This window comes from Carya illinoinensis, chromosome 5 (genome assembly GCF_018687715.1).
Source record: "Carya illinoinensis cultivar Pawnee chromosome 5, C.illinoinensisPawnee_v1, whole genome shotgun sequence".
Classification (NCBI taxonomy): domain Eukaryota; kingdom Viridiplantae; phylum Streptophyta; class Magnoliopsida; order Fagales; family Juglandaceae; genus Carya; species Carya illinoinensis.
In genome coordinates, this window is record NC_056756.1 from 32,600,235 (window position 1) to 32,624,845 (window position 24,611).

The 24,611-nt window shown below is 40.2% G+C and overlaps 1 protein-coding gene across 2 annotated transcripts; it reads left to right on the forward strand.

Moving 5' to 3' along the window:
* Positions 1-3,336: 3,336 nt before the first annotated feature.
* On the forward strand, positions 3,337-6,323 carry LOC122311618. Of its 2 annotated transcripts, none has more exons than XM_043126229.1 (4): positions 3,337-4,102; positions 4,312-4,479; positions 4,579-4,784; positions 5,959-6,323. In XM_043126229.1, the coding sequence occupies exons 1-4, from the start codon at positions 3,650-3,652 to the stop codon at positions 6,164-6,166; spliced, it is 1,035 nt and encodes a 344-aa protein (XP_042982163.1). In that variant the 5' UTR covers positions 3,337-3,649; the 3' UTR covers positions 6,167-6,323. The 2 variants fall into 2 exon arrangements, with proteins under 2 accessions (XP_042982163.1, XP_042982164.1); XM_043126230.1 differs by having other exon boundaries at positions 3,344-4,102; positions 4,327-4,479.
* The last annotated feature ends 18,288 nt before the right edge of the window (positions 6,324-24,611 follow it).

Genomic DNA, 24,611 nt, shown 5'->3' on the forward strand with positions numbered 1-24,611 from the left:
TTTGGCTAAATACTACCTAGGAGTCGGCTCGTACATCTACTTCCTCAGCATCCAAAGACTTGGCGATCGTTAGGCCAAAGAATAATGTCTCGTAATCTGCCTTATTGTTTGTAGTTTTGAACGTCGACGTAATCATGTTCTTCACCTTTGTCTGTAACAATATGCACCCCTACTTCCTTTCCAGCCTAGCAAGATGAGCCGTTGACAAAGAGTTGCTAGGAATTTATGGGAGGTGCATCTTCAATCTCCTCTAGGAAGCCGACGAATTCTACTACAAAATCCGCCAACACTTTCCCTTTGACCAAATTCAGTGGTTCATACTCGATGTCGAATTCGCTTAACTCCACGCCCCAATTTGTGAGGCGGTCTGAGGTGTCTAGTCTTTGCAAGATCTTCTATAGGGGGGTCTTGGTGAGGACCTTTATCAAGTGAGTTTTAAAATATGGGCAGAGCTTCCAATTAGTTACCACCAAGGTAAAGGTGAGCTGCTTTATATGCAAATAACTGGCCTCTGCTCCCTGGTAGGCCCGGCTGGTGTAGTATATGGGTATCTAGACCTCGTCTTTATCTCGTACCAATGTTAAAGAGGTCACCTATGGGGAGACTGATAAGTACAAGACCAGAACATCTCCATACCTAGGCTAGTTGAGCAGCGGAGGGCTGGTGAGGTACTTCTTGAGGGCATCGAATGCTTGGTCGCACTCATCATCCCACGTTTGGGCCTTCTACAACACTTTGAAGAAGGGGAAGCACTTATCAATGGATCTTGACAGAACCTAATTAATGGATGCTACTCGACTTACAAGTTTCTGTAGTTCGTTTATACTCCAAGGGGAGGGCATGTCGAGTATAGCTTCCACTTTCTCTGAGTTGGTTGCTATTCCCTGTTCCAATACCATGAAGCCCAAGAATTTCTGGAAGCCTACACCAAAAGCACACTTCGCTAGGTTTAACTTCATCTGGTTTTGCCTCAACACCGCAAGGGCTTCACGGAGGTCATCTAGGTGCTATGGGAGTTCCATTCTTAACCAGTAGATTGTCTACATAGGCCTCAATGTTTCTCCCAATTTGATTTTTGAACATGCGGTTGACCAGCCGCTAGTAGGTGGCCCCTGCGTTCTTCAGTTCAAACAGCATAGTTGAGTAGTAGTATAGCCCTCGATTGGTGATGAACGACATCTTCTCCTCAGCATCTGATAGCTTGTCCTGGAGTCAACGAGTAGGTTGATGCAAGGAAGTTGTCCCTTAGGCAAGCCTTATTAAAGTCGGTAAAGGCAGCACATCCTCCACTTGACATTTTGCTTCTTCACTAGCACTAGGTTGGACAGCCAGTCCGAGTAATGGGCCTCTCGTATGAGCCCTATTGTGATTGACTAATCGACTTCTGCGGTGATGGTGGGGTTCTTCTATGCTTTGAATTTTCAGTGTTTCTGCCTCACCCCCTTAGCCTTTTGGCCACACTCAAGTGGTGCTGCATGACCTCTGGGTCAAATTTGGGCAAGTCCTCATGACTCCAAGCGAAGACATCCCGATGCTCCATGACGAGCTGTTGCATGTCGCCCCTCATTTTGAGAGTCACCCTTGTGCTAATCTTGGAGGTGGTTTCTAGGTGGCTTGAGTTTAGAGGGACCAACTCTAGTTGCTCATTTGGCTCCAACTTCCTAAGCGCTTGCTCTTCCCGGATCTCACCATTTGTCGGGGTGTGCTTAGGCAGAGGTGGGAGGACATTTTGCATGTTCTTCCTTTCTTCCCCTGCGTTGCCTCCTCCTCAAACGTTCCTAAAGCCTTCATACTAGCCATTGTCTGGCTCTACGTTTTTCTCCAGCTAATTAGTGGCCCTTCTGAGCATCTCATTCTCCTTCCCTACTAGCTGTTCCATTGTTGTGAACCTTGCTTCCATGTTTGTCGGTGTCACTTCTTCTTGTCCCCGAGTCGTATAAGAGCAGGTTACCGCAGGCATACGAAGGACACATGAAGTCAATAGTGATCCTATAGACAGCACCACTGTTAACTCAGATTTTCGGTCTTTCACCTACACACTCAGAGAAAATACATAGAGTTGGGGCCCTTAGTAGAGGCTGAGGAATCTTCGATACTTAAGTTAGTATCACCTTAGTAGTCCGTGCAAGAGTGGAGAGGAATCACGGAGTTCCTCGTACTTGGAGATCGGCTTTTATACTAGACTTCCCAAGAGGATGGGGGATCACCCATACCCTTGTGTCAATGATATATGTCTCCTCAATTGCTCTTTCATTCAGAATCATTTAATGTGACGTGTCTCCTGGGGTAACGCAATTATTGCAACGTGGAGTCCTAGAATCGGCACCATTAATGCAGTGTGACTTATTATCCTTTCTATCCCGTTGGTGCAAGCCGTTAGGCTCCTCCTCTTCGCCTTCCTTGTATCTTGTGATTTTCCATTTGATTATAGCCATGAGTTGACCTTGGCTTTGATACCGAAAGGCCGTCTAGTCAGGCTGGAGTCTCCATATTTGAATTTATCTTTTAAACCTTTGGCCCGAGGAATAAAAATCATCTTTCACCCAATTTAGAGGAAAAACCAAGTATTAGATTAAAAAAAAATCTACAAAAATAAAGTTTACAAACTTATTTAGCTAAATGTGATATATATATTTTTTATAATAACAAAAAAGAAGTTATGATATATCAAAATAAATTATGATATATCCAAATAAATTATTTATAAATTTATTTTTGCAATCAATATATTTGTTCTTAAAAAGTTAAGGGAGAAATAATTATGGCATTGTTTGGAACTTAAATTGAACTGAGTTCAACTCAACTTATTTTAATTTAATTTTAAATTCAATTTAATATTTAAATATTTAATTTTTAAATCATTAATCTCATTTTAATTTAAAATTTCTTTATATGTGAGACTTATAATTTTTTACAATTTTTTATAAATATATCTAAATTCATTTTAACGTTTAAATATTTCTAAATTTATCTTAAATAAATGTTATAAAATTCATTTTACCATCTTAATTTATTATTATTTATAAAAAAATCTAATTCCGCTCAAATCAATTTAATATTTAAATACTCTCTATAAATTGTAAAAATAAAAGAGAGGTGTTATTGCCTAGGGGTTATGCTATACAACATCCCAACACTCTAATATCCTACCTATTTTTTATTTTTTATTATTTTATTTTTTATCAAATATTTAATATATAAATAATAAATAAAATAATTAAATTAATTTAAAAAAAATAAATTCAAAAAAAAATATTAAAAAATAAAAAAAAGTGGAGTGTTGAGATGTTGGAAAGATTTATACTATTGCCTAGAGGCACCGTCGTATCTTTGTTCACTCAACAAACCCGTCGATATTCTCAGTGGCGTGCTCAACTTAAGTCAAGCTTTCTTTTCCGCGAGAAAGCCCGAGGGTGCAACAGTTGCCACACGGCTCTCGTCCACATAACGCCACGTTTCAATCAGTTCGGACGGTAGTATCCCTACGAAAAATAAAATATATTCCTAGTCATTGCAAGCAACTGAATAGGCATTTCTGTCCTAGAACTTCATCAACAGCCTAGATATCTCCCCACCAACTGTCTTTTCAGCGGGAACCCCATCCGGCCATCCCTCACCCTCAATTTTCTACTCTCTATCCTCCGGCATCATGGCCGTGGTTCTCGGAAATTTAGCTCTGTTGCTTGACTTGGCCTCGCCTCGGACCCTACTAGCGGACCGCAAGAGCCGTCCGGTGGCGCTCGACGTCGTTTTGAACTTGCCGAAGAGATCCGACCCTCACGCTTCCTACTACGCTTCTATTGCTTCCAAGAGCTTCGACTCGGACGGGGAGGCTCGGAACAAGCGATTCGTTCCCCGTGGCAAGACGAATTCGAAGGTGAACGGCGTGGATTTCGATGCGGGATCAAGTGATGAAGAGGGAGAGGAGGAGCCGTTCGATTGGGAGAAGGAAATGCGGAGGAGAGTGAAGGAGATCGAGGAGAGGAGGGAGTTGGAGAAGAAAGCGGAGGAGTTGCAGAGTCGACTGGAGGATGGTGAAGGCGAGGGTAAAGAAGAGACGGAGGAGGAGAAGAGGATGAGAGTTAAAAAAGAGCTCGAAAAGGTTAGCTGGTGGATCCTAAATCTTTGTGATTTGTTTGGTTCCTTAATCTCTTTCTATGGTGTTTCGTTTTTCTAGTTTCCAGAGGTAAAATTTTCAGAGTTTTTGTATATTTTTGTAACCTGGCTTGCGGAGCCTTCGTATGGTTTAGTTTATTGTCTTGGTTATAGTGGTTTTGGCCACGAAGTTTGATCAAATTTTGTTATGTGTGGGTGTGGGAGAGGCAGGTGGCTAAGGAACAGGCGGAGCGGAGAGCTACGGCACAGCTGATGTTCGAGTTGGGCCAAAAGGCTTATGGAAAGGGAATGTACGGACGGGCAATTGAGTTTCTTGAAGGTGCCCTCACTATCATCCCTAGGCCCACACTATTTGGTGGTGAGGTTGGTGTAGAACCCGCTGCGAAAATTCTCTTTTGGGTAGGAGATGGTTTGGTCACCGACTGAAAACGAAAGGATTCTGATTGATTTTGGTGTTTTCAGATTCAAATATGGCTTGCTATGGCGTACGAAGCCAATAACCGCCATGCAGATTGTATTGACCTCTACCAGCAATTGGAAATGAAGCACCCAAGTGTCAGCATCCGACGCCAAGCTGCAGAGCTTCGTTACATTTTGCAGGCACCGAAGCTAAAGATTTCCCAAGAGGAGATGGTTACTATACCGCTCATTGGTTCTAGTTATGACAGGTAAATCTGATTATTTTCATTCAGTTATAACTTGCATGTTAACCTGGTTGTTGATTTGCCTGGTTGTTAGAATCCGTTCATTTTACACCCACCCGTGGGTAGTCCAACCCTCATGTCACAGGTTTGATTCCCCTGAGATTAAAGATTTAAGTGGGAGGCTATGACAGTGGGTTGCTCCCTGGGAGTTTAGGTTTCATGGATGAGTCCTAATTGCTCTGCTGGGGAATGATTTCACCGTTAAAACATAAAAAGTACGAATGATTTTTTTTTTTTTAATGTAGATTTGTGTTGTATTTTTCCCGTCGAGATTGGGTTGGTGTTTGGTCATCAGTATTCCTTAGTATAAGATAAAAAAGATAGCATTGAATGGATGCCGGGCATTGAAGATGAAGTTTTTTGTAGTAAAAGGTCATGGAGAGAGACTCCCCTGCTAGTCTGTGCTCTTTGGACTTTAAAGACTTTAGTGAACTGAAATTTTTCAAGTGTCTCTGTTTCAGAGGACCGTATTATATTATTGCTAGTATGAAGTTTATGTATTTCCTTCTTCTTTTGATCCTTGTACAAATGCAGTCAAGAGCCCTATTGAGATTGGTAGAAATCCATTTATTTTAACCTTGCTAATGTCATCCAAGTCTCACTAAACATTTTGAAGATGCTGGAGGTTATTTTCTTTGCAACGTATTTAAGGACCACGAGGGGCTCCTAGAACAATCTTAACTCATCTAAGTGTAACCCAATTACTTAGGTACTGCCTTAATATTCTGGTGCACAATTATTTTTTTAATGGATCTCCAAAAGTTTGAAATCTAATGCTAATCGGTGTGATTATAACTGAATTTGATGTCCTCATCCTCAACGGGCCATTTACTGGCATCAGGAGCAAAATAGCGTTGGATTCTTTAATGAATTACAGAATGTAGTTTTAAAATGGAGCATCTGTAATGCACATTCAACCTTCAGCAAATATTTTCATCACTGATTTTTCTTGCTCATGGATTCAACAAATTTGGCCTTGATTGATGCCATTCAGAACCCTGGTCTTGACTCTTGCCTTTTCTTCTGGAATGTTGAATTTGCATTTACTGATTGATCATGTTTCAGGTTCTGATTTGTGCGACATTCTGAGTAATAATAGAAAGTAATTGGATGTGTTATTTGTGCGTGATTATTGCAGCTATGCTGGAACATGGAGTGATAAATACAAGGACAAGGATGAAAGGAGAAGTTGGTCAACAACCAATCAGCTTCCATCATCCAGAGACTATCTTGGTGACTTTCTGGTATGGCGGCCTCCTAGTGGAGTTGAGAACAGTACAGCTCTCTGGGTGGCTTTGACATTATGGTTGGGCTTGGTTGGAGCTGCCCTCTTCCTTCAGAGATGAATCATATATGCATATAGTATCGGTCTTTGTCCATTCATGACGTGTTCATTAAAAAATATAGGTTGGTATTACGTTCTATATTGTAATTTTAAGCTTGTATGTATGAAGTAGATGTATTTATTACATTTCCTATAATTCGTGCGTTGTAATTCTTTCATCTTTTCTTTTGAGTGCCTTCTTTACTAACACCACTGCATGGTGCGTGTTGATGCATTTTCTGGCCTCAACAGTATGGTCGAATGACCCTCTTTTCTTGCATGGTTGTTCTTGGTGGTAGTGTGTTTAAGGTGTTCATCCATAGCTTGCTTGATAATAAATTGCAGGAAATAAAGGAGACCAATATTTATGTTGTTCTCGGCACTAAAGTTCACGTCCACAATTTGGAATGTAAAATCCACTATAAGTTGAGCTTGATACAAGCTCTCTCTCCTCACTTAGAATTTGGAGCTCTCTACAATTACTTCCATAGAGCGTGGAGCTCTCTGTTCTTCCCTTTCTTCCAGATCTCCAAATGAAGTCATTGCCTCTCCTCTTCGAGTCTATCTCATTGCTTTATATGTCTGATCCTGCCTACTTTATGTCATCTCGCCTGCAGCTTTATGGTTGATCAACTCTCTTTGCAGATTCTCTCTTCCTCCACTCTATTCTGACATAGTAGATTTCAATCTTTTATGGGTCTTCGGTGGGCTGTGCACGTGCTCATTTTACCCCCAACAATGGGAAACTCCATTGCTGCACAGTTGAACTTCTTCAAAGAGGCTAACCAATTCAGTGAGGGAGTGCTTAAATGTCATCAGTACCTAGCTAGTGCTTGCATTTAACCAGTCCTCAATTCTTGTCTTAGCCCTCTCGTGGCTACGCAACAGTCATGTTCGATAGAAGGTCTATGAAAGGCATTTGTGGCCCTCTATGTCCTGGGTGCAAGAGCCTTGGCTAATACGAATAATATACATGGACAGAGTTTTCCAACCCATTTAAAATCTTGATATGTGTTTATTGAGCATGTGACAAGCACGTCTTTTGAACGAAGGATAGATAACAATTTTTAAATTAGACTTTGTCTATTATACTATAATTAGTTTGATTATTTACTAAAAATTAAATTGAAAGTACATCGCAAGGATAGTCAACTCAAGTGTTGACTCTAGAGTCTAGACATTGGTATGACCAAATAGCCATGTATCATCTCAAACCCAAGTTGTTTTAGACAATAAAGTTCATGAAAAGCCTATACTAGTTGTAAGGGGATTTTTTTCCCCTGGCCAAAGGCCTAGAATATGGGCTTAAATACACTGGAGGCCCAGGCTAACTGAGCAGTCCCTTAGCCCCAAAGGAAGGGGAGCAAGGAACATGCCACCTTGGCCTCCCCCTATGTTGCCTAGCCTTAGAGAATATGTGCAAGCAGGCAGGCGGCAAACACGAAGAGCCCTTGATCCCTGATAACAGATAAGGAGAAAGTAATGGAGTATGCCTGTTACTGGGAAGAGGAGACAGAAAACCACACCGCATTTATAACACCTAACTAAGGAGACAGATGAGGTGGCATTTACATCTGACAAGAGGAAGGAACAATTGACCCTTAGAAATGCGGTATACAAGACGATCCCTAAGAACTATGAATTCTCTACTCACTTGCACTAAATTCTAAGTCGATATTGATTTTGGAATTCGAGACTCTCCAGTCACCAACACGGCTCCCATTTTGCGGTGTTTTCTTTGTATTCGCATGCCCAAGATCGAAAACTCAAGTTGCTGAGAGCCAAGCCCAAAGGTGTGCGGAACACAATGGGTCGGTCCCGTCATGCGGTGAAGTGTGGACCGACTTCGCAACCGGCCGACAAGTTATCTCCCTGAGGGGGTCCAAAGGGGTGGGCATGGTCTGAGGCACCCCTACCCCTTCCCTCGGCGAAGTGTGGATTCAACCCTATGACTGCTAGACAACTCCAGGATACCATCTTCAACAATAGAACGCTTTGAACCTATATTACGCTTCTCGAATTGATCAGGTTAGCAAATAGCAAAAATCATTTACACTAACAAATTTAACTTTTGCAGTATTGATTAGTGCCTCTAACTTACCTTCCCGTTGAGGACCAACAGGTCAGTTCGGCATTAAGATGGCTCGACCTACCTCACGGTGAAGTGCGGGACTAGTCTCTTGACTACCCGACATTGCTTAAGAGGATTCAGCCTAAGTGAACAACTCAATCTTCCCTAGAGACTTATGTCGAGCCCCGCCCCCATGACAAGGCAACATGTAGGAAAGGTCAAGGATCACCCAACCTCCCAAGCACCTGAAGGGCTGGCCTGGTCACATCCTCACACAATCAATGCGGTTGCCTTTATGCATGCCCTACGTGGGGGAAACCACCTCTGGCCTAACTCTAGGTAGGTTCTAAATTAGTGAACAACAGGGTAACTCACTTATAGAGATACTAGAAAGGAAGGGTTTGCCCAAGGCATCCCAGTCTCTCTTCCTGCGAGATGGTGGCCCAGTCACTTCTCAGGATGACTTAACTCCCTAAGGTTGGAGTTATTCGACGTCTCTTACCTAAGGTCAGGATAACTTAACACCCGCGGGAGGGGGGGAAGGGGGGGTTTATTTGTACATCAGCCGGCTGGGTCATCCAAAAGCACACTTGGGATCAAGTCCTTCCATACGAGGGTCCAATATGTTTTTTATTTCGCTAGCTTGAAATCTAATAAAATTGAGGGGTTTTCCATTTTCGGGATCATAGTTATGTAAGTGTGTTTGAGAGATTAACTAATTGACCACTCTAAACAAATTCAGTAATTGCTTTATTGAGATTAGAAGAGACGGAATTTTGGCAACATAGATAAAATGAAGAAGAGTTGGATCCAGGAGCCTCATCCATGGGAATAGATGAAAGAGCCTTATTCACTGGTCACAAGTTTAGAAATCCTAAAATCCAAGTAAATATAGATAGGAGTAGGATTGCCTTCTATATCCGTTTGATGTACGAATAATATGTGTTAATTGATTTTGGGTTTGACCCATTTAGGCTTAGAGATGATCCAAAAGCTTGAAGTGGTATATCATGCAAAGCTAGCCCATGTAATTTGCTCTCCTACGGTAGAGATTGGAGGGACCTTTCTCACCCCAGTGATCCCAAGCCCAAGGAAGAGGCCCGTAGAATATCATATCAGGATCATAGAGGGTTAGTTGCTATATGGATCAACGTTGTAACCACCGACTTGATAAGATAGGATAACTAGTCTAGGGAAACAGCGGGAAACTTGCCATATTGTTGGATAATTCCCTATTGGTAACAATGTCAATCACTTAAATCGATAAGTAAAAACAGAGAGATTGAATTGGTATCCCATACTTATCACTTACGTTCATGTCTATATATCGGGTAGAAGATGATAATCCTAGGTAACTTTCTCACCTAATACTTTCGTGTCATCCCAGTTTACTCGTTATTGACTTCGACATTGGAGGTGCATCAGGCATATCGTGCCACAATCAATCTTTGTTGTAGGTTGATCATTTTGGTTAACGGCGGGTGGAACACGTCTCAAACAGTGGTGTCGTCAGTAGGATCTTTGGAATTTTTGGATTTTTGGACACCAACTTGATTTCCATATGCCAACCACCACATGTTCTCAAGCAACCAGAGACCAAGAAACAATTTCTGCAACACGGAAGCGCAACTCATAGAAATGGAAGAAAAGTTGAAGAAAGTAAAGGTGGTGATGAAGGACCTTAGATAGAAGAATGAAGACTTGAAGCATCGTAATACCGAACTTAGCAAGACCATGATGCCAAGCCAGAGTGAGCAGCCTAAAGGGGAGGCACAAAGTGCCGGAGGAACAAACAGAAAGGAACTAGAGAAAAAAGAAAGAAAGGATTGCACGACGAGTTACGCAACCTCATTGATAAGTATGAATAAATAGCTAAGAAGATGAGGGGGATTGTCCTCCTTCAAGCAGTTGATCAATCACACAAACTTTCCCTATAGTGTGGAGGTAATGGCTATACCACTCCCTTTAAAATTCAAAGTATTGCAGATAGAGATGTAGGATGGATCTCGGGACCTAGGTGACTACTTGGAAAATTTTAAAGCACACGTGACCCTTCAAAAGTTCTCTGGAAAAATAGCTTATCGGGCCTTCTCGTTGACGTTGAAGGGCATGGCACGAGGCTGGTTTAGAGCACTAGTTGCATTATGACCAGGGCCAATTGACAACTTCGAAGAATTAGTCAAAAAGTTCCTAACACAATTCGTGGCTAGTAGAAGGCGTCGACAACCAACAGTGTATCTTTTGACCATCAAGCAGAAAGAGGAGGAAAGTTTAAAGGCATACCTTACTGGATTCAACAAATAAAGGGTTAACCATCGTCGGCCAGGACAAGAATATAACACTGGCTACCCTACTAACGACTACCAAGCAACGATGACCATATTTCCAGGCTCACCCAATCAGGGTAGTGACAAAGAACCCTTTAAGAAAGATATTGCATAAACCATATGCCTCTGGACGCCTAGTAAGTTGGTCGATCGAGTTCAATGAATTCGACATAGACAACCTACCAAGAGGCACAATAAAGGGACAAGCCCTGATAGATTTCATCGCTGAGTTTATTGGCTTTGCCCATTAAGTGACAACCATCTCAATCAAAAAACCTTGGCAAATCTTTGTCGATAGCTCCTCTTGTCGTACTGGTGGGGGGGGGGGGGGTAGGAATACACATAATCCGTGACTCAGGGCAAGAGCATACCACGAAGAGGCAAGGAAGATTAAAAGGAAGGCTACACGGTTCACTAGAGTTGACGGCATCCTCTATAAGCGAGGATTCGCAACACCCCTACTAAGGTGCATCTCACCACAAAAGGTCCAGTACGTTCTGACAGAGGTACACGAATGAGTGTGTGGGAATCATTTGGGAGGAAGAACGTTGGCGAGAAAGATCATAAGGATGACATATTACTAGCCTAACACCCTTAGAGATGCAAAGGAGTTGGTGAGAAAGTGCGTCAAGTGCCAGGAGTTTACCCTGGTGTCATAGTGCCCACCAAAAGAGCTAATCTCCATCACCCCATGGTCGTTTGCGCAATGGGGGGTTGACTTTATGGGACTCTTCTTGCCCGAAAAAGGGGAGTGAAGTTTGTAGTTGTCGCTGTAGATTATTTCAAAAAGTGGGTGGAAGAGGAGCCCCTAGTGAAGAATACGGTGAAAAGCATCACTAAGTTCTTGTGGAAGAATGTTGTCTTCCGATTTAGGATCCCTCAAAGCATAATTTCAGACAACGGAAAAAAATTTGACTCAAAACATTATTGGGAACAGTGCACATAGCTAAAAAACCAGGTTAAGTACTCATCCTTAGGGCACCCACAAGCTAACAAACAAGTAGAGGCCACTAACAAATCCCTACTAGGAATTTTGAAGAAAAAGCTCACAGATAGAAGCTAAGAGTGGGCAGAAGAGTTCCACGGGGTCTTATAGGCTTACAGAACAACAATAAAGGCCCCAACAAGGGAAACCCCTTTCACCTTGGCGTATGGAAGTGAAGCGGTAGCCCCAATGGAGTTCTGGTTAACCATTTACAGTACTCGCCACTTCAACCCATCGCAGAATGACAAAGCACTAAAAGAGCACCTCGACTTACTAAACGAAAAGAGGGAAGAGCTTGAGGTTAAGGAAATCCTTAATAAAAGAATAACGGAATGCTACTTCAACAAAAGAGTCAAGTCCAAGACATTCAAAGTAGGCGACCTAGTGTTGAAAGAGACGAGGATAACTATGCAGATGGAAGGAAAGCTTGGCCCTCGCTAGAAAGGACCATACGTGTTAATTACTAATAGCTAATGTGATGCCTCATATGATAAGGATAAATGTAGGTGGTATATGAGATCTCATATTGCTTAGAAATGAGAAGTTCTTGCTTTTATAAGGTTCCAATGGGGTTTCAATTGTATTATTAACTAGTCTTTTTGGAGTATAAGCCATGTAGTTTAGGTTCTCCATTAGGACATTACAAATGGTATCAGAGCCTATTTCAATCAGAAATATAGGACTTGAGCCGTGTCACCTATGATGGACTGGCCCAATGAGGACGGATAAAATTTAAGGAGGGTAGATTGTGATGCCCCATAATAAGGATAATAGTAGTTAGTATATGAAATCTCATATTGCTTGAGAAGAAAAAGTTCTTGCTATTTATAAGGTTCCAATGTGGCTCAAATTGTATTATTGACTAGTCATTTTAGAGTATAGGCCACGTGGTTTAAGTCTTCCATTGTGGCGTTACAATCGATCAGGCTTTTATCCCTTAAGAGATAGCAAGGAGAAGAATTGCAGCACCCTTAGAATGCCGAGCACTTAAAAAAGTTTGACCCTTGATTTTTTTATATAGTAGCAATAAAGAACGATGAATAAGGTTGATTATGTCTCTCACTTTCAAAACTATGAATAAACGCAATTGTTTCCCCCACCGCCATGCATCAACACAGATTATCTCTCTCATCAAAGTTAAGTCCAAAGACTTGCAGTAATCAAACAAGTGCACAGGACAGAAGACCCCATGACCCTTGATCACCAAAGTCGAGTCTAAGACTAGCAGTGATGAAACAGGCATGCAAGTTAGAAGACCCTACTTAACCCCTAAAGTTGAGTCTAAAGACTTGAGACAATGAAATGGGCGCAGAGGTCAGAAGACCCTGTGACCCTCAACCAGCAAGCACTTAAAATGCAAGTACAAGCAGTGTTTTAAATACCGTACCGTACCGACCAATGGTCCGGTACAGGTATTTTACTTGTTTCGTACCAGTCTTCCTATGTACCAACTAGTATTTCGGCCTTTAACTTCTTTTTTTTTTTCATTTGTTCAAACTACAAGCTCATTTTTTATCCTCAATTCAGACTAGGTTATTTATAATTTATATATATATATTTATGTATAATTTATTCATATATAGACTATTATTTCAGAATATAATTTATATATATATAATTTATTCATATATCGACTATCTCAAAACGGTATACGAAATGGTACTAGTACTGAAATATTTGGTTCCAGTGCCTTGACCAGTGCGATATCTGGTACGGTATTCAAAACATTGAGTACAACACCAAGTGCATAGAATCCAAACAAATCTCAAATACTCAAAAAGGAGTTTATACAAATACCAAATGAACAACACAAGAGTTCTCAAAGTTTATACAAGGCCCCAAAATCACAAAAAAAAAACCAAAAAAAACAAAAAACAAAAATTGGCAGACTCAAAAGGCAAAATAGCAAGGGTTGAAGGTGTAGGAGCCATAGAAGGTCAAGCATAGTATCATGCTCTAAGCCATCCACAAATTGGAGGGAAACCAGATCCGATTTGAAGGATTGAAGGTTTAGGCGCCTTAGTTTAGTTTGAGGATTTGCCAACATGAAGGATTGCAGCCACGCCAGACCAGCCTCGTAGTCGTAGTTGAAAGCTCAGTCACGGATAGATCTGGCTACTGCAATTTGGGAGGAAAGTTGAGCAACCTTCTCCCCCGAAGAGGCCAGCTCAGATTCTAACTCCTCCACTCTTTCATCTTGAGCCTTTACCTTAATGTCAAGACGCAACAGAGACTTGCTCAGTTCCTTTTGATGCTTATCCATCCACTCATGATCATTCTTCATTCCTAAATGCCTCTTGGAAAGCTCCTCCAAGGCCCATTTGGTTTCAAAAAGGTCAAGGCCAAGGCGACAAGCATGCTCAGTAGCCACCATAGCCTCGGAAAGTCTAGCACAACGCCTCTTAGAGGCAGCTAGCTCCCCATTTGAGAAGTCTCTTTCTTTCTCAAGGTGAGACAGTTATGTCCAAGTAGACTCCCTCTCACTCTTCAGCAAATCTAGCTTGAAATGATTGGGCGTCGACCTCTCTCACTTGACCAAGCTCACCTCAAAGGGCGGGCACCTCTCAAAGGACATCCAGGTTACCCTCAACGAGTGTATATACCTATTAGCCTGTTCAAGGAGGATTTTTGTCCAAACTTTCTCATACTTCAACTTCTTGAACTCTTTCCACGCCTAGAAACCAAACATACGTTGTGTTCGGACCTCATCCCCCAAATCCACTCGATCAGCGACAAGCCAAGCAGCTAGGTTGTCCACCCCTTACGAAACATTTAGATGCAAAAATCAGGTAAAATAACGAGCCAAAAGGGTGAAAACCTGCAAAAATAATAAGAATGACATGCAATAAAAATAAAAAGAAGGAAAGTGTCATACTGAAGAAGGGAAGCCCCTTAGCCGACAAATCATGTCGCTGGCAGAATCGCTTCTAGAGGGGAAAGGGGGCTGAACGCCCCTCCCCTTGGGTCCTTGGCATTGATTCATGGTAAGATCCAAGGGAATGAGGGTCTGGCACAACAAAAGCATAAAGAATTCCACCCTCAAGGGAGCAACCAAACTCCTCAGTGGGGCGAGTGGGTTCCTATAACGCTCCCTTACCTATGGTTAGGGATGTCATGTGTTTTTATGAAAATAACATGACAAGAAATCTCACATTTTAATAAAATAAACATTTATTTCATGAAAAGAATTATTAAAGAAAACATGTCTCCAACAATATTAAATAAAAAGAAACTTCAATAACTAAATAAACTGTCTGTCGTAACAATAACTTATTCTAACAAGTCTATAACTAAATCAACTATTCCATCTAAGTCTAACCCATCTGCTCGTGCTCATCATCATGTTTACCTATGGTATTCTAAAACATAAAGCAAACTAAAATGAAGACTCAGTAAAAAGAACCCATCATAACGTAAACATATAACATAAAGTTTTTGTATAAAATATTTCATGTTGAGAACTTAAAATAATGATCATTCATATGTATACAAGGTTGTATACATTGTATACACACTTAACATTGTATACAAGGTTGTGCACTGACCACACATTCCACGATTGCAAAGGGAACCACTAATAGTATTCTAGCATACTATGATGGACCACGTTTATGTTCGTGGCTTGCACGGCCACCCATAAATTGCACTGGTATCATGCATATGAAGGACAATCTGATTAATTGTCTTGAGCTTATTTTATATTTGATCTTATAAAAACTTACGTGTCTTATGCAACGTAAGATACATGAGATGCATAATACATACATAAATATACTATGTGGAATGAAATATGATGAATAATGTACTTGCAAATATCATGACATGAATGGTACATAAACATTAGCTTTCAAAGAAATGGCTTTAATATATATAATATATATATATATATATATAACTAGCTAATGTATATTAATCCTATTTATGATCAAGCTACTTACCATGTAGTGCCGCTTTTGAATTTTTATTTCGTGGCTTGTCACCTATACAAATTACCGTACATCACTAAATTTTCTACAAGAGCGCATCATAAATCTTATTAATTAAATTCATACTATAGAGAGCAATTTCGTGGTTTGTCGTGCTGTATTTTTGTTACCTCGGTATTCCTCCGCCATAAGTAAGGGTTTTTAATAATATTGAGAGGAAATCACTCATGGACAGGTGACCTTCGTCTCTTTAAAAAAAAAAAATTACTAATTTTATTTAAAACTTATAATATACTTTATCTTGGAAAATATTCGATTCCTAAATAAACTTAATAATACTTAAAAATCTTATAAACTATTACTACAATCTAATTTTTATTTAATACTTGATAATATAATTTTAACTTTCATAAAATATGTGTCATTCATATGAAAACAGAGCCCAAACTTAAACAAGTTCAAGTAAAGTCAAACCCCACTTTTAATCAATCATGGTCTTGTACAATGGAAGCTGCTCTCCCTAGGATGAGTCTTCTCCAATACAACATGAGTCAACTCCCCTCTATGTAGTTTTTGACATCCCTTTCCCAAAATAGGAATCCCCACATAGCATAACCACACATATTTTCTTAGTAGGAAAAACCATTTCACCAAAAACATTCTTAGTTCCACCATGTCCCACACAACCCGCCTTTTTCACTTTCTAAACCCCCCCTCCCATCCCATAAAAGATGACTCAGTGTTAGGTACATTGATATCCATTGGCAAAAGCATCTATACTGTAGTCAACAACATGGAATCAAACCAAGTGGAGATCGAGCAACTAATTAGTAAGGCAAAAGATCTTTCTTATAAGGATTTTCAACTAGAATTGGAGGCTAGCATTGCAAATATTCATTCAAATCTGACCTTGATCGGTAAGTTGATATCATCCAAACCTCTCAACCGTAACATGCTTCATGCCATTATTAAAGCTACATGGAGTTTTTTCTTGGGGCTGATGATCGATGACATAGATATGAACATCTTTCTCTTTATATTCCCATCACAATAAGACAAAGATAGGGTTCTTGAAAATCGGCCATGGAACTTCAATGGGTTCCATAAGGCCCTTAAAACTGGCCTCCGGGGTTGAGTATCCAAGAAGTGGATCTGAATGTGTCAGCATTTTGGGTCCAGATTCATGGCCTACCCTTTGAAATGCTTACTAATCAAAATGCTGAAAGAATCGGAAAGATGTTGGGAAACCTTCTGGAAGTTAGCCATGCTTCAGTTTTTGGGGTGGCACTGAGAAGATACTTGGGTATTAGGGTTGAAATTGACATTAAAAATCCATTATAGGAAGGCTTTGATCTAAATAGACAGGAGAGAATGCCGAAGAAAATATTGATCAAATATGATCATCTTTCGAAGTTCTGTTATGCATGTGGGTTACTAGGGCATATAGCACAAACATGTCCTACATATACAGTGATTCTAGAACATTCACGGTTCAGACCATGGATGAGAGCGGAATGCTCAAATTTTTTATGTAACCCAAGGTAGATAATGGAGATGAATCCTCCAGTGATGGGAGTAGAGACTGCTGCTATGCTGCATAAGGTAGAGATACAGAAGACCCAAGCCTCAACTCCAACTCATACAGTTAGGCATCTCAAAGCCACACTTCCTCCAATTTGCATAGATGAACAAAGGATGACAGTGTCACAGACAAGAGCTTCAATAGACAAAAAAAATTTTTGGTAAAGGGAAATGAAAGATGGTTGTCAACAAAGTTAATTTTTTTTTCGAAGTTAGAAAATAGCGAAAACACCATCAACATTTTTGTTGGTATCTCTAATGATGAACCACGGAAGAATCAGAAGGAAGGAAAATCACTCTTGGGTGCTGCGTTTAATCTAGACCAGTCGAATCCAAAGGATAGGGAGAATGAACAGTGGGCCGAGATAAAAACTGTCAACACATTTACTCCAACCAGCCCAACACTAATTGCATCTGACAACAAACTTGTTTCAAGCCCTAAAACCTAATTAACCCATGAGATACGCAGCAAAGAACAGCAGGCCTGTTCCCCACACTATGTGTTGTTTCCCCCATCAATGTAAGGCAGACGATCACTTTTGAAACCTAACAAACCAAGCCCACTAAAGTCACACGAACTGATAGGCTCAATGCCCACCTGATCTTTGATCCTTCGGTCTATCACCAAATCATCAAGACATTTGAATTCCTTAAGCACTCGATCTTTGATGAAATCCTCAGTACTCAAAGGCCTAAAAAAAATACCATGGCATCATCCCTCAAGCCTATCCTACCTAAGATCCCTAATGACTTCCCTTAAGCACATCTCCAATTAAACCCCCATCACCTAGATCCTATTTGAGCCCATCCCCCGTCCCCCTCAGTAAAGAGCTACTCGTCTACTCCATTGGGTGAGCCTAGTCCACAAATCAATTCCCCCAAACCTCTAGTCTCCATTGAACAGAGACTCTCCAGATCCAAAGTCCCTACCTGATTGCCTCAAGCCTTCCCTCCTAGAAAATTCTAAAGAAACTCATGTCAAAACTGCCAAAAGAGGTATTGATCTGATTGATGCTGAGGTCCCTCCAAAAAAGAGAGTGGTTGTGTTGAGAGAAAAAATTTCATGCCCTAACTCCCTCTCAAAGATTGGGGACATAGAAGATGTTGGCTAGTTCATAATCCCAAAGAAAAGAGAATCCAAAAGCAAGATCAAGGTTGAGAAAAATCAGCAGAAGTTCAAGAAGAAAGGTAATCAATCGGAAGCTGGGATTGAGCAAGCTGGTGGTAATGAACCCTCTGAATCCTTTCCAAATGAAGTTACTATTTTAAATGTGGCTAAGGTGGTGGGCTCTAACATGTCACCAACCTAGTTATGAAAATCCTGGAATTGTAGAGGATTTGCCCAACCTCTAGCAATTTTTGGTTTGAGGGCTCAAATCAGGATGGATCACCCTATTTTAATTTTTTTTGTTTGAAACATTAATAAGTGATGCTAATTTGGCTAGTATTGTAAATAGGCTTGGCTTTTCTAAGTTTGTGCATGTCCCTCCTTAGAAGAAATAGGGAGGTTTGTTATGTATATAGAGGCCGGGAATAGATGTGTCAGTTCATATTTTTTGTAATATTATTGCTACGTTGGTGTACTCTGATCTCACTTATGCCCCTTGATTGTTTATTTTAGCTTATTGTCCTACCCAATCACTAGACAAGCAGCCTTTTTGGACCTTAATTAACTCAATAGTAGCTTTTTTCATAGGTCCCATTTTAGCTATAGGAGATTTTACTTCAGTTCTTAATCAACAGGAAAAGATTGGAGGAAAACTCTTTGCTTGTTTTTTAACTCCTTCTAGTCTCAAGCATTTTATGAACCAACAGGGATTAGGAGACCTAGGATTTGTTGGTCCAAAATTCACCTAGACCAATAAGAGATTTGGTTTCAGTTACATTAGAGAGAGACTCGATAGGGGTATTGCTAACACAAGCTGGAATATCCTCTTTCCAAATGCTATGATCAAACATATGCCTATTCACATCTCTGATTATGCTCCTATCCTCTACTGCCAAAAAAGGTAAATCCTTCAAATTCGAAGAATTCTAGACAATGGATCCTAATTGTTATTTGCTTAACAAGGAAAATAGAAAGAATTCTTTCACAAGATCTCCCCCTTACATTTTGGCTCAAAAACTGAAAGTTGCCAGCAAAGCTCTTTGTATTTGGAACAAAGAAAGTTTTGGCCATATCCGGTCTGCTATTAAATCCATTAACTGTCAATTAGCCAAAATTCAATTAGAGAATTCTTCTGATTCCACTCTCTCAATAGAGGAAAATTTGAAATTATGCCTCTATGAACAACTGAAAAAAGAAGAGATCCTTTGGAGGCAAAAATCCAAATTGCAATGGTTAACCACCATAGATCTCAACACAAAGTTCTTTCACATAACTGCCACCATGAGAAGAAGAAGGAATGATATCTCATTTATCAAAGATTATTCACATCAATGGATTAGTGATCCTTCCTCTATTAAAAATTTGTTTTTATATCACTTTAACCAAATCTATACTTCCACCAGCCCTAATTTTCCCGAGGATCTTGAGAACCTTTTCCCTAAAAAATTACTCAATTTGAGAATGAAATGCTGTGTAAAATTCCTTCTAAAGCTGAAATTATGGATACGATCAAACAAAATCCGTCTTCCAAATCCCCAAGTCCTGATGGATTTACTGGAATTTTCTATAAGCTTTATTGGGATATTATCAATGAGAATTTGATCCATGTCATTAAACATTTTGTGATGACCCGCTTTTAAGTGTATTTTCGCTGAAGTATTTGTTTTTATTTAATTAATATACTAGTTATTTTATTTTAATGTATTTGCATTTTTAAAATTGGGTTTTAATTTAATTTAATTTATTTGAGGTTGTGTTTTATTTCTTTAAGCTGTTTAGTGGATTTAATCTTTTTGGCGGTTTGTTTCGTTTTCCCGGAGTGAGGATTGGACCTCATCTCTTTTCACATCTTTTTCCCTTTTTTCTCTTTTTCCCTTTTTCTTTTTCCCTTCTTTTTCCTTTTTCCTTCTTTTCTTTTTCTTCTTTTTCTTTTTCTCTCTCCTCTCTCCCCGATTCGGACCCCCCCCGAGCTCTCTCTCTCTCCTCCCTCTCCCTCACGCCGGCGCCACCTTCTCTCTACCTTACCGCCGCCGTCCGGCCACCAACCGGACCCCCACCGGTCCCATTCTCTTCCTCTCCCTCCGGTGCACCACCCCTCCAAAACCCACCCCCAACCGGCCGGCCATTTGGCCGGAAAAAGCTTCCAAAGGGCGCACGGATTTCACTCCGATCCGCCGCCGTCGCTCCACCTCCGGCCACCATTTCTTCACCACTTCATCACCGGTCCCTTGCCGTCCTAACCCACCCATTTCCGGCCTCCAACGACCACCGGAGCAGCTCCCACGAGCTTGTTTTCCGATTTGCCATTTTCGGCCATTTCCGGCCATTCCGCCGCCACCCACGGCCGTCCGTCACTTCCAATAGCTTCACAACCACCTCTAGACCATTCCCTATCAATCCCGTGTCCTAGTTTGTCCCCGTTCAAAAGTGGGTTTTTCAGACCCACGGCCACAGTGAATTTTCACTGTGACGTTGCTGTTTTTCCGCCGTTTGCAACGCCGCTTGTTTTCTAAAATTGCCATATAGCGCTGTAAGTATTTTCCAAACCCTATTTTCAGATTTTAATATATATCGCTCATTCAATTTATTTACTGTTGTTGGTTGTTGATTCCGGACTGAGTCCGAGGAGTTTCGGGGGTCGGATGGATGGAGGACGGAGTTGCCTGTTTATTTGTTTTATATTATTGGATTATTTTATTATGCATTGTTATGGCATTACATGGTGCATGCACGTGTGTTTGTGGGTTTTGTGTGAAAAGCCTGTGTATTGGCGTGAGTGGTTTTACGGGTGCGTGTGTATCACGAGCCCAAGCCGGGATGGGTTATTATCTCGGTGGAGTTCCTCTGGTCACTCGGGAGCGGAATAAACTGAGTGATGTCCCCTGAGTCGTCGAGAGAGATGACGGGAGCGGGGCTAGGGGATGCTTGGCTACGAACGCACCGGGCGCGGAACCGGGCATCGCCCTACTCACCGACTCCGTGGCCCTTCACTGGCAAGGGCTAGAGGATGCTTGGCTACGCACGCGCGGGAGGCGCGGAACTGGGCATCGCTCGTTAGGTGTCACATGCGTGGTGGTACTCTGCGGTGTAACACTGGAGCCAGGGTGTGCGGATGACCCCTAGGGGAGGTCATGGCGTATACGGTTAAAATTGGATAATGGATTATGAGGCCAAATGGGACTTTTGGCGTGGGCCAGATGGACTTCTGGCGAGATATTGGGCCGGATGGACTTCCGGCGAGATATTGGGCCAAATGGACTTTTGGCGGCCAAATGTGGCTTTTGGCGTGTTTTTCGGAAAGGATATGTTTTTGGGCCAAATGGGTTTTTGGCGTGTGTGGAAAACTGGTGTTTTTGGGCTTTGTGCATTGGGCATGTTTCATGCATCTTGTTTGAGTTATATGTGTTTTTATCTGGTAGTGTTTGGGGTTTTACTTACCTGCGGAACCATTTGTGGTTCCGTAGCTTTTGGTGCAGGAGTTGAGGATGAGGAGGAAGAGGTTGAGCCCGAGGATGCGGCTCCGCCGGGTTGCTGATGCTATCTTTTATATTTGTTTAAAACTGCATTTGTGTTTTGTAATATTTTATCTATGTATGTTTTAAACAGCTTGTATTACGTTAAGAAATTCTGGTACTTAGTTATGACCTTCTTTATCCGCTGCGTGTTTATCTGTACACATCTGTTGCCTTGCACACACCCGGCACCCGTCGAGGGGATGGTGACCCGGGTTGTCACCATCCGGACGTCTCAATTTCCCCGTGTTTGGGCGTGGGGATTTGGGGGCGTCACACATTTCTTCCTCACTGGGGCATTTTTACAAAAGCTCAATCGTACACACATTGTTCTTATTCCCGAAACTGACTCCCCTAATATGATCAATTAGTTTAGGCCAATCAATATCTCAAATGTGTGTTATAAGATTATTGCAAAAATTCTAGCCAATAGATTAAAATTGGTTCTCACTAGTTTTATCTCTCCTTTCCAATCAGCTTTCATTCCTAGAAAAGTCATTCAAGAAAACACAATTGATATGGAGATATCAATTGATATGGCTAGAATGAAAAAGACTAGGAGGAAAAAAGGATTAATGGCTATAAAAATTGATATGGAGAAGGCTTTCGATTACATGGAATGGGATTTTCTCATAAAAGTCGTAAGCTGTCTTGGATTCCACCCAACCAAGAATAACTGGATCAAAGCTTGAATCACAATGATGTCTTACTCTATGCTGATTAATGGAGATCCTCATGGTCATATTTAACCCTCTAGAGGATTAAAGCAGGATCATCATCTTTCTCTCTTTCTTTTTATCATTGTTAGTGAGGTCCTTTCTACACTCATCACTAGGGAAGAGTATTTGGGGCCCCTTAAGGGAATTTGGAATCCTATAGGAGTTTCTCAACTTAGTGAGGTCCTTAGGGGTGAGGATGGATCACTAGTCAACGCCCTTATGATAGGGAATATCCCTTTGAGTGGAAGACTCTGGAGCTAAAGAGGAGGCATCGCGAGTAGGAAGTCGAGAAGAACTTTTTTGGGCCATTTTTACTGATTTGTGGAATTGGAAAGCAATGAAAGCTAGGGTTTCAGAGGAAGGATAAAAGAAAGCTAGGAATAGAGGAAAACTGAAATGCGAGAATGATAAAGAAAGAAGAAAAAAGATAAGGCAAAGAAAGAGATGGTTATAAAGAGGAAATGGTGGAACAGTTATGCGCTTAAGTGGGAAAATAAGGAGGCTGACAACGACATCATTATACGATCTGATGATGTGATGGAATGAGGGCATTGGAATAGTTACCTCTTCTCCAAAGTATGGGGACATGTGCCATGAAACAGGGTAGTCATTGAAATTCCCAAAGCCTTAGGGATGTGAATCATCAAGTAGGGTAGTTATTGAATTACCGCCTAGGGCAAGGGTTAGTCCTTCTACTTTTTAAATTCTTGCCACGTTTACGCTACGAGAATTAGCTGGGTAACTGGAGGAACCTTTCTCACCCCAATGAGCCCAAGCCCAAGAGGTCCGAGAATATCAAAAGTTGCGATATGTTTCAATGCTGTAACCATCGACTTGATAGGATAGGATAAATAGTCTAGGGAAACAGTTGAAAACTTGCCATATCGTTGGATAATTTCCTATTGGTATCAATGTCAATCACTTAAACCGATAAGTGAAATCAGGAGATTGAATTGATATCCCATACTTATCACTTACGTTGATGTCTATATATCGGGTAGACAATGATAATCCCAAGTAACTTTCTCACCTAATACTTTCGTGTCATCCCAGTTTACTCCCCAGTTTACTCTCCAGTTTACTCATTACTGACTTAGGTATCGGAGGTGCATCAGGCACACCTTGCCACCATTAGTCTTCGTTGCAGGTTGATCATTTTGGTGAACAGTGGGTGGAACACATCTCGAACATATATCATCTTATCTTTTGGTCTCAACCCAATTGAAACCTCTCTTTGCATAAAAAGTTAGTAATATGAGTTTTGAAGTTCTTAAAATTTGAGAGTTTTTAACTCATGTAAATTTGCAATATTGATATATGAGAATAATAAAAAAAAATTTTGTAACTAAGTACCTTCATCAATTTCCATTTAGAAAACTATTGAGAGAATTGGTAAGTAGCATACTGATGTCACGTGTTAGTCAATCAGAATACTAACCGTTAATTGTTTAATGCAAGATTGATGAAAGTACATAATTAGAGTTTTTTTTATTCCCAACTATTAGTATTGTAAAAGTTAAAAACTATAATCTCGATTTATAAAAACATGAATATCTAAGTATTAATTTTGCATTTAACCTAAAAAAATAAAAACATAATAAGCAATGGTAGAGACATGCAAAGGCGAGTAACACTACCAACAAGGAGGAAGTGAAATTCTTTGATCCATGTTTTTCAGGCAGGGGCTTGTGCCATCTTTACTTATAATAAATAAAAAAAGGAAAAAGCAAAATACCTTAACTACAAAAAGATTATATAAAAATAAATTTACAAATTAGCGTACTTTAATGTGGTATATCAGATTGTAAAACTATTTTAATGTGGTACATCAAATTATAAAGTAGATTTAACGTATAACATAAAACTACTTTAAGTTATAAATTTATTTGTATAAAATTACTTTATAACTGTGGCACTGTTTTAAAAAAAATGAATCCCATGGTATATATGATATATCTAATGATTGTGCTTATATTTTTACTAATTTAATATTCATGAATCTTAATAGAATGACTAAGGATAGATTTAGTAAGTGTGATGAGAATTTTTAATTTTTAATAAAAATTTAAAATATTATTTTTTAATAGTTTTTTACTTTTAAATTTAAAAAAATTAAATTTAAATTTAAAAAATTAAATTATTTATTATATATTATATAAAAATTTAAAAAAATTATAATAATAAGATAAAAGGAAAATTTTATATCTGATGCCATTTGCCAAGATTGTAGATTAACAA

Coding starts and splice junctions, on each gene's coding strand:
- LOC122311618 (XM_043126229.1), top strand. CDS start 3,650: ATGGCCGTGGTTCTCGGAAATTTAGCTCTGTTGCTTGACTTGGCCTCG. Junction 4,103..4,311: donor TTAAAAAAGAGCTCGAAAAG/GTTAGCTGGTGG, acceptor TGTTATGTGTGG/GTGTGGGAGAGGCAGGTGGC. Junction 4,480..4,578: donor CCACACTATTTGGTGGTGAG/GTTGGTGTAGAA, acceptor TGGTGTTTTCAG/ATTCAAATATGGCTTGCTAT.